At 35.8% G+C, this 13,491-nt stretch overlaps 1 protein-coding gene across 2 annotated transcripts; it reads right to left on the minus strand.

Annotated features, from left to right (window-relative positions):
* Nucleotides 1-241: 241 nt before the first annotated feature.
* On the minus strand, nucleotides 242-9,736 carry hsf2 (heat shock transcription factor 2). Of its 2 annotated transcripts, XM_034003340.3 has the most exons (13): nucleotides 9,539-9,736; nucleotides 8,826-8,934; nucleotides 8,360-8,487; nucleotides 6,296-6,420; nucleotides 5,291-5,366; nucleotides 5,023-5,084; nucleotides 4,721-4,769; nucleotides 3,967-4,112; nucleotides 3,234-3,500; nucleotides 2,667-2,772; nucleotides 2,409-2,465; nucleotides 1,858-1,921; nucleotides 242-1,372 (listed from the first exon to the last, which is right to left on the minus strand). In XM_034003340.3, exons 1-13 carry the CDS (start codon nucleotides 9,629-9,631, stop codon nucleotides 1,089-1,091), a joined length of 1,566 nt encoding a protein of 521 aa, XP_033859231.3. In that variant the 5' UTR covers nucleotides 9,632-9,736; the 3' UTR covers nucleotides 242-1,088. The 2 variants fall into 2 exon arrangements, with proteins under 2 accessions (XP_033859231.3, XP_033859232.3); XM_034003341.3 differs by lacking the exon at nucleotides 2,409-2,465.
* Nucleotides 9,737-13,491: the final 3,755 nt, after the last annotated feature.

Raw genomic sequence — 13,491 nt, forward strand, 5'->3', positions numbered from 1 at the left:
AATATATATTAGCAATCACATTATCGTTCACATTTTTTTTTTTAAATTTAGTGACTCCACAGGGAATTTATTAAAAACAAAAAATGAAATTGGCCATATATAGTTGATCCCTGTACTAAAAATATGGTATCTGAAGTACTGTATATAAACATACAAGGAACTCTCAAACACCAGTGTGAATTATATTCTTTAAGTCAAGCCCATACCCATAAAAACAGATGCATTTGTAGGACAGACAAAATTCAAAATGACCAGCAGTTTATTGTGGACCACGTAGCATGAAATAGCAGTGGATGTATACAGGAAGACAACATCAAAAGCAAAACATTTAATTGTTGGCCCATTATATTTCCAAATAATGAAAAACTAAGACACAGAACTTACAAAAGAGGAACTGAACTAGATACAGGCACTACCATTTCTTTTGTAATCTTACAGTATAAAATCCAGTAACAACATTTTAAACTATTCTTTCAGGAGCTTTTACAGCAAAGTAATAAATAATTAATATAAAAAAGTAATAACATGTCAACCAGCAACAGAAAAACATCAAGTCCCATTACTACACTGATAAATTGGTGATAGATAAATCCAAGCCAAATGTACAGGTTGGGGAGATTTTCGGAATTGTCATGTTAATCTAGAATGAAAAATACAGTACTCGGAGACATAACATTTTACTTTTGTCCTATGGAATTGCAGCCTTCTAGTTTAATGAATATGAAAAAGGATATATTTTTACAACCTCCTTTTTTTGCCCTTGGGATAATATCTGTAAATACAGCAATTCTGCCTAAAAATGATTTCATTGGCACCCACTGCTGGTAATAATGAACAGCAATGTACTGTACATACCAATCTGCAAAACAAAATTACTCAATTATGTAAATTGGCTTGGTTTGACATTGGTGTAGGTAGGTTACATTAGCTATGGACTGGAATTGAGTATATTTATTTGCAAAATCAAATAATGAAAAAAAGATATACTAGTCTTAGTATTTGCACAGAAAAGTACCAAAAGGTACTAGCAAATACATAGTTCATCATTTTGATGAATATTTACAAGAAGCATACCCCTCACTCTTCTTTTACATTTCCAAAATAGGTGTTTCTACGGGACTCAGTTCACATAAATTGAACAGGGTTGCTTCTGTGGCTTCAGCTTCAGTCAGGGGCTCCAGCCTAATCAGCTTGCTCCGAGTCGTTTCCTCCAATTCAAAAGTGGTGTCAAGAAAATCACTTGATTCTTTAGGGTGCAGCAACTGCGATTCACTTAATTCAGGAATGAGAGTGTTTGTTTCAGAGATTAAAGTGGAACATCCATCCTGGAAAGCCATGAGGGGACAGGATTTGTACTGGATCAGCTGTTTATCTGATGGAAGATAGTTGATACAGTAGAACATCAATCACTACTACAGTATACTCCACTTAAATATATGTCACTTACAGACACCCCCACGTCACTATATTGCACTCATCAAATAAAGACAAGGCTAGATATTTCAAAAACATTAACAGTTGCTGCTACTTCCTGGTATTAAACCACTTGCTGTAGCTCAGTTTGACAGTGTCTAGCTCCAGTCAGGCCATGTGACCAACTCACAGGAAGTAATTAGATACAAGCAAGAAACCGATTTGTTTTTAATATGTAGTGTTCGACTTGAGTTTTTGTTGTCTTGTAGATTTAAGGCAAGAAAGGGGACCAGTGTAAATGCGGCTAATCCTAATAAGAGGTAAACCCTTAGTACTCCTTTATTAAGAGCATTACTTATTTTCTCAAAGCATGTGAGCATTTCCCTGTATAAGCTATACTTAAGAATTCTACTGTTTATCTTTACTATATAATTATCAACTTACCAGCATGGGTTTCAGAATTCTTGTTTTCTTTGGACACTAAGTCATCCTTAGGAGGTTCTGTCCCCTAAAATGTGCACAGTAAACAAACATTACAGCAGACAGATTGCCTCAAGCAACATCACATTACAGAACTAACATCCCAATGAAACATGATTAGACACTGAATTTTTATTAAAACATTTAAAAAGCAAGCAGCACAGCAATACACGACACATGCACAATGTAAAATGTTGTCAGGATGTTAATGAAAAAAAAAATTACAGGTATGTTATTTAAACTGTTGTAGCAAAACGCTGGGGTGTATATTTTTTTCAGAACCCCGCTATTTAATCTTTAAGTGCTGGTATATTTTGCAGAGGCCAAATTGGGCCCTCTCACCACATTTAGGGCTCTAGAATCTGGATATACAATGTGCACCAGGACACAATAGTGTGAAAGACTGCTTATTCTAATTGCAGGAATGCTTATTCTCAACTAGATTTCACTACAAGATACAGCATAGGATACTGCCATGTTTTCTGACACATCGCAAGTTATGGATTGCAACTCACATTTGTTGTGCAGATGTTAAAATCGCTTGAGTTCATCTGGCAATTTGGATTGAATAGCTGGGTGGGAATAATTAAAAGGTTGTAAGATTGAGCAATATAAGCAATTTATAATTGTTTATTATAAGCAATACCTACACCACACCCCAAAAAATTGGATTAAAGTAAAAAAGGCAATGTCAGGACCTGTGTCATTCGTATATCAAAATAGCTGTCTTTGTAGTTCATATAATTTTGAGTTTGTGCTTAAAATGTGCTTACATCGAGCAGGAGATCAGGATCAATACTGAACTGTTTCCCGTGCAACATGGCCTGGAAATCTTCTAAGCTGCAGTCAATACTGTCCAAATAGTCCATCAGTTCAACCCTGTAGAAATAAAGACGATATCTTTACACACTTCATGATAAAAAAAGGTAATTAGGAACACACATTAGTACAGCACTGTATAAAGAACCAACCAACAAATAACTCCAAAAACAATTCACACACTTTCAACTACATGTGAAGTCTAAACAGTACAGTGGTATGCGAGCATCATGCACATGAAGCATTTCTGTAACTGGTTTTCCAAAATAAATTAGGCTACTTCTTGACCGTCACATGTGCCATTGAAATTAGTTTGGTTGCAATGGATGCCCATGTTAATTACCGGTACTACTGCTAAATTCAAACTGAAGAAACAATCAAGAGTATAGGATGCAGCAATATTAAGTAATCCCTTTACTGTAAAACCATTGCACCTTATTCTGTAGCCCCATTCTACTGCCTGCTGATTGCAGTGAACACAGCATTGTTTTAAAAGACTGAAAACACCAAACTCTACTCACTTGCCCAGAAGACTAATATTCTGTGAAAGGGCTCCATTTTCATTTAGAATTAAATCCATCATTTTCACAGGATCTTCCGAACTAAGTGCAGGCTGTTTATTTGTTTGGACAGCACTGCTGGCCAAGGGAGTGCTTTCAGGAACGGCTGAAGAAGTTTCAAGAGTCTCAGCTGTAGATAAGCTTGTTGACTTTTCACTTTTTTCACCGTCCACAATGACCATGTCATCACAACTGCCATCTACCACTTGAATGGTTTCAACCATGTTACTGAGACAAAAAGAAAAACAATTTCATTCTTTCAACGCCATGAAAACAAATTTGAGCACTTAAACCAGTTTTAAAAATCTAATTTCTACAATACTTTGACGGCGATAAACACTCATGAGGATGCATCACTAAATCTATCTGCAGCGGCTGTTCAGGGCTAATATTGCTCTTTAAAAGGTCAAGCATATCTGCAGATCCTACATAACAACAGTCAATCAGTGGGTGAGAGGAAGTATAGGTATCTGTTTCTTCATTTGAAGTTAGTCAAAAAAAAAAAAACATTTGACATTGAATTAGTACGTTTTTTTAACCCATTTTCAAGGTTGAATGCTATTGCTTTCAGTGGGGTTCATAAAATGATTGTATGAATGTAATGGAATAATATACATGATTGCAATAGCTCTTAAGGTGACTCAGTTCCTAAAGTTAGCCTCTGAGCTAGTACATTACTTTTACTGAGACCTACGTTGTATTTTTGATCTCCTGATTTCTTTGGGTAGCGCCCTCTCGCTTTTTTAAGTCTCCTGCAGCATCATCAGTAATATCGTAGATAGCAACATCATCAGAGGTTCCCTGTTTTTTCTTTAAACCATTGAGGGTGCTGGTAGAACCCTAAAAGATAACATATTGTTAGCATTTGCATAATTTTCAGCCTATTACATACATGATTGATAGATAGATAGATAGATAGATAGATAGATAGATAGATAGATTGATTGATTGATAGATAGATAGTATCTTTGATATGGCCAATGTTTAAAGCAATGCATCAGTGAAACATTTTTACTGGATACTACCTGTGGTCACGGACATTGATAAAAATGTGGCAACTCTTAAAGTATTATGTCTTTATCATTCAGAATTCAAAATGTCATAAGCCTCCATACTGGCAACAATCTTAGGCTACAAGTCAAAGCGAAGGCTACCGTTAGTGTTTCCATGACAAACAAAAACTTGCTTATGATATATTAGCAGAGGAGGAGTTGGAGGCAGCATGTTTACTATAACTATATATATATATTTTAATAGCGGTACTTTAAAAATGAATTGAAACATGAAAATCTCTCAAGTCATATTATTTATACAGTTATATCTTCACTACCATATACATCCATTCTCAAACTGTAACTAAACCACGTTTTAGCTTGTAAGAAAGAACTAGTGTAAATCTAGTGATGTGTGTTAATTGCTTCAGTGGATTCAACAAGCTCTTCATAAACCTGATGGATGAATTTTGATTTGCTTCCATTGTTGTTCATCAATAAAGGTCTGGAAAAAGCAAAGGGAAAACATTCAAAGTCACACATGTTATATTTCAATGTTGTTAAAGTGAAAGGGAAAAATCTAACAAAAATGAAGGACCTTGAAAATGTGCTACATCTTAAATAGCATGTTCTATAAAAAGTACCGGTAAACATGTTTATTGTCAAGTATCAAGAAGGCATGCAAACTACAGGGAGATAAAATTAGTCTTTATCCCAAAAGACTAGTGTTATAAATAAATCACCTAGGCTAGGCTTACCTTTTGCGCTTCAAGCTCACCACTCGGTTATTTTGAACCAATGAAATGATGAACTGTATAATCTGTAAAAAAAGGAAAGTGTCAAAACTCAACAGTTATACAGGTTGCAACGCAACATAGGTTTACTGTAAGTATGGTAAACAGCAAATTCCATAAGTTTAGCTTTATTTCTGAGAACTTCGAAAAAAAGTTACTAAACTATGAAATCAATCCAATGTTTCTAATCTAAAAAAATACTTGAACTAAAGTAAGATCCAGTTACAGATACCTTTCTTATGACTTGTTGCTGATTAGCATGCTTCTGCCTCAGATCGGACACCTCTCTCCATAGTGCTTCATTCTCCCTATATAGTACAAGATGAGAGCCAAGTTACGTTATGCAATAAAATTGACACAGCTTGGGAAATACAGAAATGTCAGTACAGTACTTCATGTTAGATTTTGAAATGTCGCATTTTTCAATTCGTCAGTTTTTCATTAAGTATATGGAAAACTACAAAGCGGTATGTAATTCAATAACATAACATTATTCAGCAGGTTTCAATCGACTTTATAAAGCAAACTTAGTTAATTCTATAAGGTGATGCAAAACGTTTGGCCATAGCTGGACATAATATCTACCATACAAATTTAGGTGTTCAGTTCTGAAGACTTATATTAGCCAATGAGACAAGAACCCATGCTTATATAGGTCTCCTGAGGTTGGGATGGTAGTCGATTATTTGATCAAATGTTTTCAATTTTTGTCTCCATTATTAACTGCAATACAAACTCAAGGTTCATTATAACAGGTTGCAATTGTTTACTTAAAAATGCTGGTTGGGATAATCCATTACCATGTTTTAAACCCACATACCAATCTTAAAAAGCATGACTTGAGAAACTATCAAATGTGCATGATGACCTATATGTGGATATCCTCAAGAATGTCCATATCATTCTTCCTCAAAATTGTGGCTCTTAAAGGGCACATAAGGACCTTTTTATTTTATTGTGTTACACGTTCCCATGTGTTGCTACAACTGTTTACGTAAGGTGTGTGTATTGTTTTCTTTTTTTTTTTTTTACATTTTGACCACTTTTTTAAACTTTTAAATTGCATTCACTGCCTCAAGATGGCTTCCCATGCATCTCAGAACTGCATTTCCCATCATCCTCCTGCTCACTGGTAAATCCATCAGGTCCTTCTGTGCCCTTTAATGCCTCACACTATTTCCTTCACTAGGTAATAACAAAAGGAGTTTTTAAGAAAGGACTGCTCCAACCTCTGTACCTTTGCAATGTTGTAAGCATCAATTCAAGACCTTCCTGTTTTGCTTGCACATTCTGGACACTGGACTGGATCTTAGTGAGGTCTTCTTGGCAAATTATGTTGTCCTCAGGTCTTGCTGAAGAAACCTACACAAAATTACCCAATATGTTTTAAAACTATTATAAGTAATACTATTTTATACTAAGAATACCCTCTAAATGCGCATATTTTAAATTGTTGTATAGTCCCATGTTATATGTCGTTAATAATTACTTTTTACTGTTTCAGGATATTTAACATGCAAAACACAATATATAATAACCTCTTTTAAACAATTAGGATATTTGTCAATGAGCTTTTGGCATGATTTTTGACCATTCTTCAACACAAAATTGTTCCAGTTCAATCCAGTTCTGAGGACTTCTCTTGTGCACAGCCATCTTCAACTCATACCAAAGATTCTCAATTGGATTTAGACTGGGACTTTGACTAGGCCATTTCAGAACCTTGATTGTATTCTTCTTTAACCATTCTGAAGTAGATTTTGATGTGTGCTTTGGGTCGTTGTCGTGTTGGAACGTCCAGTTGCGCTTTAAACCAAGTTTTGTAGCGGAGGGTTTCAGATGATTGGCCAATATTTTTTTTGTATGCTATGGAATCCATTTTACCATGTATAGGAACTAAATGTCATGTGCCATTAGAGGAAAACAGCTGCATAGAAAGTTATTACCACCTCCATGCTCGACAGTAGGTATGGTGTTCTTTTGTTTTCTTTGTATGCCTCACCAGACTTTCTCCAAACGTAACGACTATCAGCGTGACAAAATAGCTTGATTTTTGTTTCGTCACTCCACAAAACTTTTGATCAGAACTCATATCCATCATTCAAATGCAGTTTTGCAAACTTTAAGCGTTTTCCTATGAGTGGCTTTTTCCTTGGCCTGCAACCATTGAGACCTTCACCATGCAATACTCGACCTACGGTTGAAATGGAAACCACAGTCCCACATGCAGCCAATTCATTTTAAATATCTTTGACAGTCAATCTCAGATAGTTATTAACCTTCCTCAAAATTATTCTTCTTGGTGAAAGAACCTTCTTTCTTCCAGACCGAGGGAGCGTTGTGACAGTACCATGTGTCTTATACTTCTTGATAATAGAAACATAAGTTGAAATTGGGATACTCAAATGCTTGGAAATCATCTTGTTTCCTTCTCCAACTTTATGACAATTAATTTTCTGCCCAAGGTCTTCAGATAGCTCTTTACTTTTTCCCATATTGACTTATTGGTAATGACAGCAATCATCCAATGCCTAACCCTTTTATACTCTCTAAGAATGTTCACCTACAATCCAGCATTTTCTAAAATTAAGTTCTGCATTATCATATTGAAATTTCTAGCACCTTGTAGACAACACTATCATAGAATCAAAGGGTATGAATACTTTTGAATTAGCATTTTTTGAATTTTTACATTTTTTTCTCATCCACAAAAACAAAACTTTTGCTACAAAAAAGATTTTCCTATAATTATTTGTTTGAGAGAAATGTCTAGAAATTATACATTTACATTGGGGTATTTAAAAACATTTGAGGACAACTGTATCTATATAAAAGTGCACTGACACCAATAAAAATGCCAAATTGTACTTGCGTAAACCCCTGAACCAGTGTAGTTATCATCTTCTCTGCAGTTATCTAACAACAACATAAACTATACATGCAATACCAGTGTCACAAGTACTTCAAGAATAGAGCTAACAATGTGAGGTTCCTCCTAAAACACTTCCAGGTACTTCCATATGCATTATCTAAAGAATCTGAGATGGTGAGGTGGGGAAGATGCCAGAATGTACTCCATTTGGTAAAGAATGCCTGTATTATGCATCAGTGGCTATAAAGTGTTCCTTTAAAACATAAATAGAATGTGTTCTGTGAACAAAATCCAGCATCCCCCTGCGCCACAGCTGTTCATTGACAGCACATATTGGAAGAGTTTATCATCACAGATTTGGTTAGATAACCTGGTGGTTCAAATAGGTGGAGATCTTGAGTAAATTAAGCCAACATGCCTATAGCTTACCTTTCTTTTAATATTTTCCAGTAAGTCATCTTGCTCTTGCTTGAAAAATGGATGCTGAAATTCAATTGGACCATCGCGTTCCTGTTTCACAATGCCTGTGTCCATGTGTATAACTTTGCGAAAGCCATCTGCAGCATATTTCAACAAACAGAAACAAACAAGAGGTTCTTAGTCTGGATAACTGCATATTTTTATTTTATGAACTGACTGTAATAATGATATTATTATTAGTGAATAGTGAATTTCAGTGTGCTCTGTTGAAATACTTAACTTTGATTGTTGTTATTAATTGTACAGAAAACTTGTAGTTTGAAATGTTGCTCCTTTTATTTTTTATTTTTGTATGTAGTTAATTTAAGACCTGGTTAATATGTCTGTATTCCCTATTTCATCTAGCAATTTTTATTTTAATGCTGAATAGCTGAAACACTGCACACAGGTCCATTAAGATCTGCCAAGTACTTACACATGTTAAGCTGCCTGACAAAACTTGCCATGTTGTTGTGCTTAAAATATTTTGGGAGTATTTCTTTGGCAAATCGCTGCTCATCCAACACAAGAAAGCTCTGGCCGTTCTTTAAAAGAAAAATATATATCATTAGGATAGATAGAGATAGATAGATAGATAGATAGATATAGTAAAAGTACCATATTCATACATTCCTACCAAGAATATATCCCACAGTGTTCTACACAATCACAAAAAGGTTAACTATTCCATGAAAAGGGTGTGTTTGTTATATTGACAATTAATCGATCGTTTTTACTAAAGGAAAGCAAGCCCAATGTTTTTGCGCCATTGCCGTATAGCTATTTTTGTATGAATGGGCTGTTGGCTGCCGTAAAAAAAAAAAAAAAAAGCTCTTGAAATACATCACTTAACAGTTGTGGATAGCTTCTGCAGTTGTTAATCTCAGATCTATACGGTACTACGCGACGCTAAACTGAGAAGTTTAAGGCCTTATGTGTAATGGACGAACAAGTGGTTAACATATAATTAAACCTGTACTTATCTTGGACGAACGTGATCATACTCAGCTACTGGTACCTAAGCATAGATAAGATAACTGCAATGCATGGCTTCCTTTCCTGCGACTGATCAAACTCTAGTGCAATAGTACTATTAACAGTCGTAGTCCATAAATATTATATATATTTTTTTTTTTTTTTTTTTTTTACCTGGCTCCAACAGATGAATTCGTTGGTAGCACCATCCTCGACTAAACTCCACAGCTTTGTAAGGAAAGCGGGTACATTGGAATTTTGTTTCATTTTGTTTCAGAAGACAACACGCTAGTCCAAAAATAACGACAATGAAAACATGAGACAAGTTGATTCCGCATATAAATGATCACATGACCACGGTCTTCCTGCGTACTTGTCCGTATATAACCGGCGCTGATTGGCGTTCACCATCAATCACGTGTATCAACAAGCTGCTCTGTACGCACACTCACTGCAGTAAACGCGACAGTCCGTGCTGCCAACTAGCGGTTTTAGCGAAACGCTACGGGAGGTGGAGGTATTGGTTAACATAAAAATAACGGGAAGCTCTTTAAATGTGTCTGTTGTTGGAGCAAGACCATACACATTACATCCGACAGTAGCTAGACTAGTAGAGGATAGAGCTGGAGACAGTATGTTTTACTTTAAAACCACAGTTTTTTTTTGTTAGACGTATACACTTGTCTGTTGCTCCACGAACACATTTGATTTCTATCCTCGCTTTTTATTTTAACCATAGCTGCCAATCAGGGTCTGTCCAGATGTTCTCATTTGTTACTTTGAACCAATATTCAGACTTTTTTTTTAATGATAATTACAGTATTACAGTAATTATAGTTATTTTGTAGTAGCCTAGATGTGTGCCTCTTCTGCATGTGTGGACTGCACATGCGGAAAGTGTCCTAAATCCTTGGCATACATAGTCTGTAGTAGAACAGCCCGTGAACACTGGATGCACAGTGGCAGTTATATACTACTATTGTATAATTTAAAAAAATACAGTAATTTGAATAAACCTGCCTTGAGTCTTGGCTTTTAATGTGTCTTTGTCCTTTTAATTTCATATAGTCTTGATTTGAATTGATTTTGTTGTACACTTACTGAAATAGGCGATGGTTTCAGTTGCTGGCTTGATAAAAAGAAAAAACAACAAACAAAAAAAAAAAACTCCCCCACCTTTTAAAAATAGGGGACCATTTAAAACTGGAACCTTTTCTCCTCACCACATCACAGCAGACCAGTAGCTTGCTGATATTTGCTTTCGATCTCCTGGGTGTAAAGTGGCAATTAGCTTGGTCATGGAACTGGATGATGCCCACTTACCTCCAGTCCTCCTGAGCTGTTGTGGGGATTGCTGCAGTGAGGGAACATAATTGGATATTCAGAATTATGGAGAAAACACACTACATCTTTATAAAAAAAAAAAATCGTAGTGTATTTAACAACAAATATGGACTGCGAACTGAAGACCCCAGTTATCATTCCTGTATAAGTTAGTCATGAATAGTTGTGAAAATGCCCCACTAAAGTAGAGTGAGCTGATTTTAGGCTATGGAACACCAGGCAACATAGAAGCAACTTATTGCAAGTGACATTTAACAAAAAAAAAAAAAAAAAAACTAAGCTTTTTCGATTTAAGAAACTTGGTGAAAAATGCTTTAAAAGGTCACCAACGACAAGGTACATCATTTTTGTTGTTTTTGGAGTGCTTTTGAAACAATCTATAAAACGAGGTTTCCAAAAACAACAACAAAAATGATGGAACAATCTATAAATTGAGAAGGTCAAGGCTTACCACAGTTATCAGTTTGTGACACATCTTACTATGTGGGTAATGATTTACACAGCTTTCCTTGTGCATAAACACTCCTACCATGAAACACGTATCAGCTACACGTTGTTCATGTGCAATCCCACACTGCAGAAGAAGGGAAGGGACCATTTTTCTTTTTCACTGACTTATTCAGCAGAAGTGGGACTCAGAGCAGAAGCAGCACATTCCTGACATTTTATTAAAATCCAGGACCTTAAAGAAGGAAAGACAAGTGTCTCCTTCACTAGTATAAAAAAAGATTAATCTCAGATCTTATCCACTTGGAAGAGTTATTACCTCATACATTCAATGGCCTGTAATTATTGATTCATTAAATACAAACCATTTTTTTTAACGCTACACTTCAATGGTAACTGTACACTTAGATATTACAATTTGCAAAACTATTTAATATTACCTAAATATTTACAAACTCCTTGTAATACATAATCACTGCCTAAAATGTCTAACACTTAGAATGGTACTGTAGACTGGTTTTATTCAAACATAATATATCAGTGACTGGGGATGAAAGTGTACATATGGTCATATCTGACACAAACAGTACAGTACAGAAGTAATTTCCAATGAGATTTCTGGACAGCACTTGACTGCAAAAACCTTGTCATTTCACTAGCACACCAGCTGGAGGCCTGTGAACAATGTGAGCTGCCAGGAGGAATCTTTTGTCATGGCCTCGTTTGCAGAGGTTTTCTTACAGAATGATTTGTTATTCTTGTAAGTCTGTATGTTGGCTTGCACCACCACAGTTTTCATCATCCCATATGGCTTATTGATGCAAATCGGGTGGCATTTGGACAGAACATTTTTGATGTTAAAATTAAATGGTGAACAGACAGGTAAAAGGTGATTCTGGATTAATTTGGCTGGCTGGACACTTGCTGTATATAGCCACAGGATCTCGCTCTGAGCATTTGGGTACAGCATATGGTCAAGATTTTCTTTATTTTTGTGCTACAAACATTTGTGCTTATTTTAGCCTGTCATATAACTAAGCTCTGAATATTCATTGCTTTGGTCATCTTGCTTTAAAGGTACATCCTCTCCAGTTCATATCATGGTGATCCAAGATCACTGATCCTGTGCGCGTCTCATCTCAAAATGCTGCATCGACACAAATCACAGAGTATTCATTTTAGAAGAAGCGGATTAAGGGCCCGGCTGCTTTGTGTCATATTAGGCATTACTTATTTCAGCAGAAAGTCCATTGGATGCCTTTCTCTTGAGCCACTGCCTTGCAACATCAAACTTTTCTATTTAGCTTTGTGTGACTGCATGAATTCTGAATCCATTGCCAGTGACTGTGGATATCTTTTTTTGCAGAGGTGCCAGTCAATCCTGCAGAAAATGTGTCAGAGGGGGCTGGGTTCATATTTGTTCGTTTTTTGGGGGACAAAACATTTGCTAGAATGCCATTGCGTTCTAGCGGCTCAATGTTTTCTAATTTTCTGGTGTTTTTTAGTACAGTTTGAAAGAGAGCCATGTCTTGCTTTGTTTTTCTCTCTGTGTGAGCAGGCTCTTTGTAACAGCTGCCACTTGAAAACTGTCAACTTAATTATCTGTGTTCTATACAGATTCAGCAATCCGATTATTTGAACTCTGTTACAAATCAGATTTAACATTTACTATAGTGTCTCAGCACAGGCGAGTGTTGTGCTGGGAGTAGCCATGGATGCTTTCACATGACCATGTTTCAGCTTCTTTGTCCTTGCTACTGCTCATTCATTTATTTATCTGGCAGCCAGTGTAGGTCACAGGTCAGAGTAAGGATGCCTTCAGAATTTGACTGAGTAAATATTTTAGCATCCATGTAAAACATAAAGGATTACTTTACCTTTGCTATATCCTGTGTCCAATGTATCACATCAATATAGTTTTCAATTATATTATATTTCTATTCACATGAGATGGATAATAAATCAGATGTGGAATTAAACCAAAAATATTTCTCAATTTTAAGGAGCATCCAACATGAGAAAGAGGATTTGTATCCTTCTATAACAACCCTAATGCTCTGCTGCAGAGGATTAGCTACTGGGGGAATGGGAAAACAGCTGCCTTGTTGCTGGAAGGAGCATGGTCTGGATACACTATTACGTTCAGAAGACTGCTGAAAAATATTTTGCAGAGATATGTACAACACAGCATACAGCAAAGGTAAAATAGTGCATTTCTTGCAAACACTAAAGCTGCAAAAATAAAAACATTAACAAATGCTACAGGTATTTAAGCTGAATGAATTAAGGTAATTCATCACACAATGCTCACACAATGTAAAATTCCTTTAAACCTT

This window comes from Acipenser ruthenus, chromosome 5, assembly GCF_902713425.1.
Source record: "Acipenser ruthenus chromosome 5, fAciRut3.2 maternal haplotype, whole genome shotgun sequence".
NCBI classification, from domain to species: Eukaryota; Metazoa; Chordata; class Actinopteri; order Acipenseriformes; family Acipenseridae; genus Acipenser; species Acipenser ruthenus.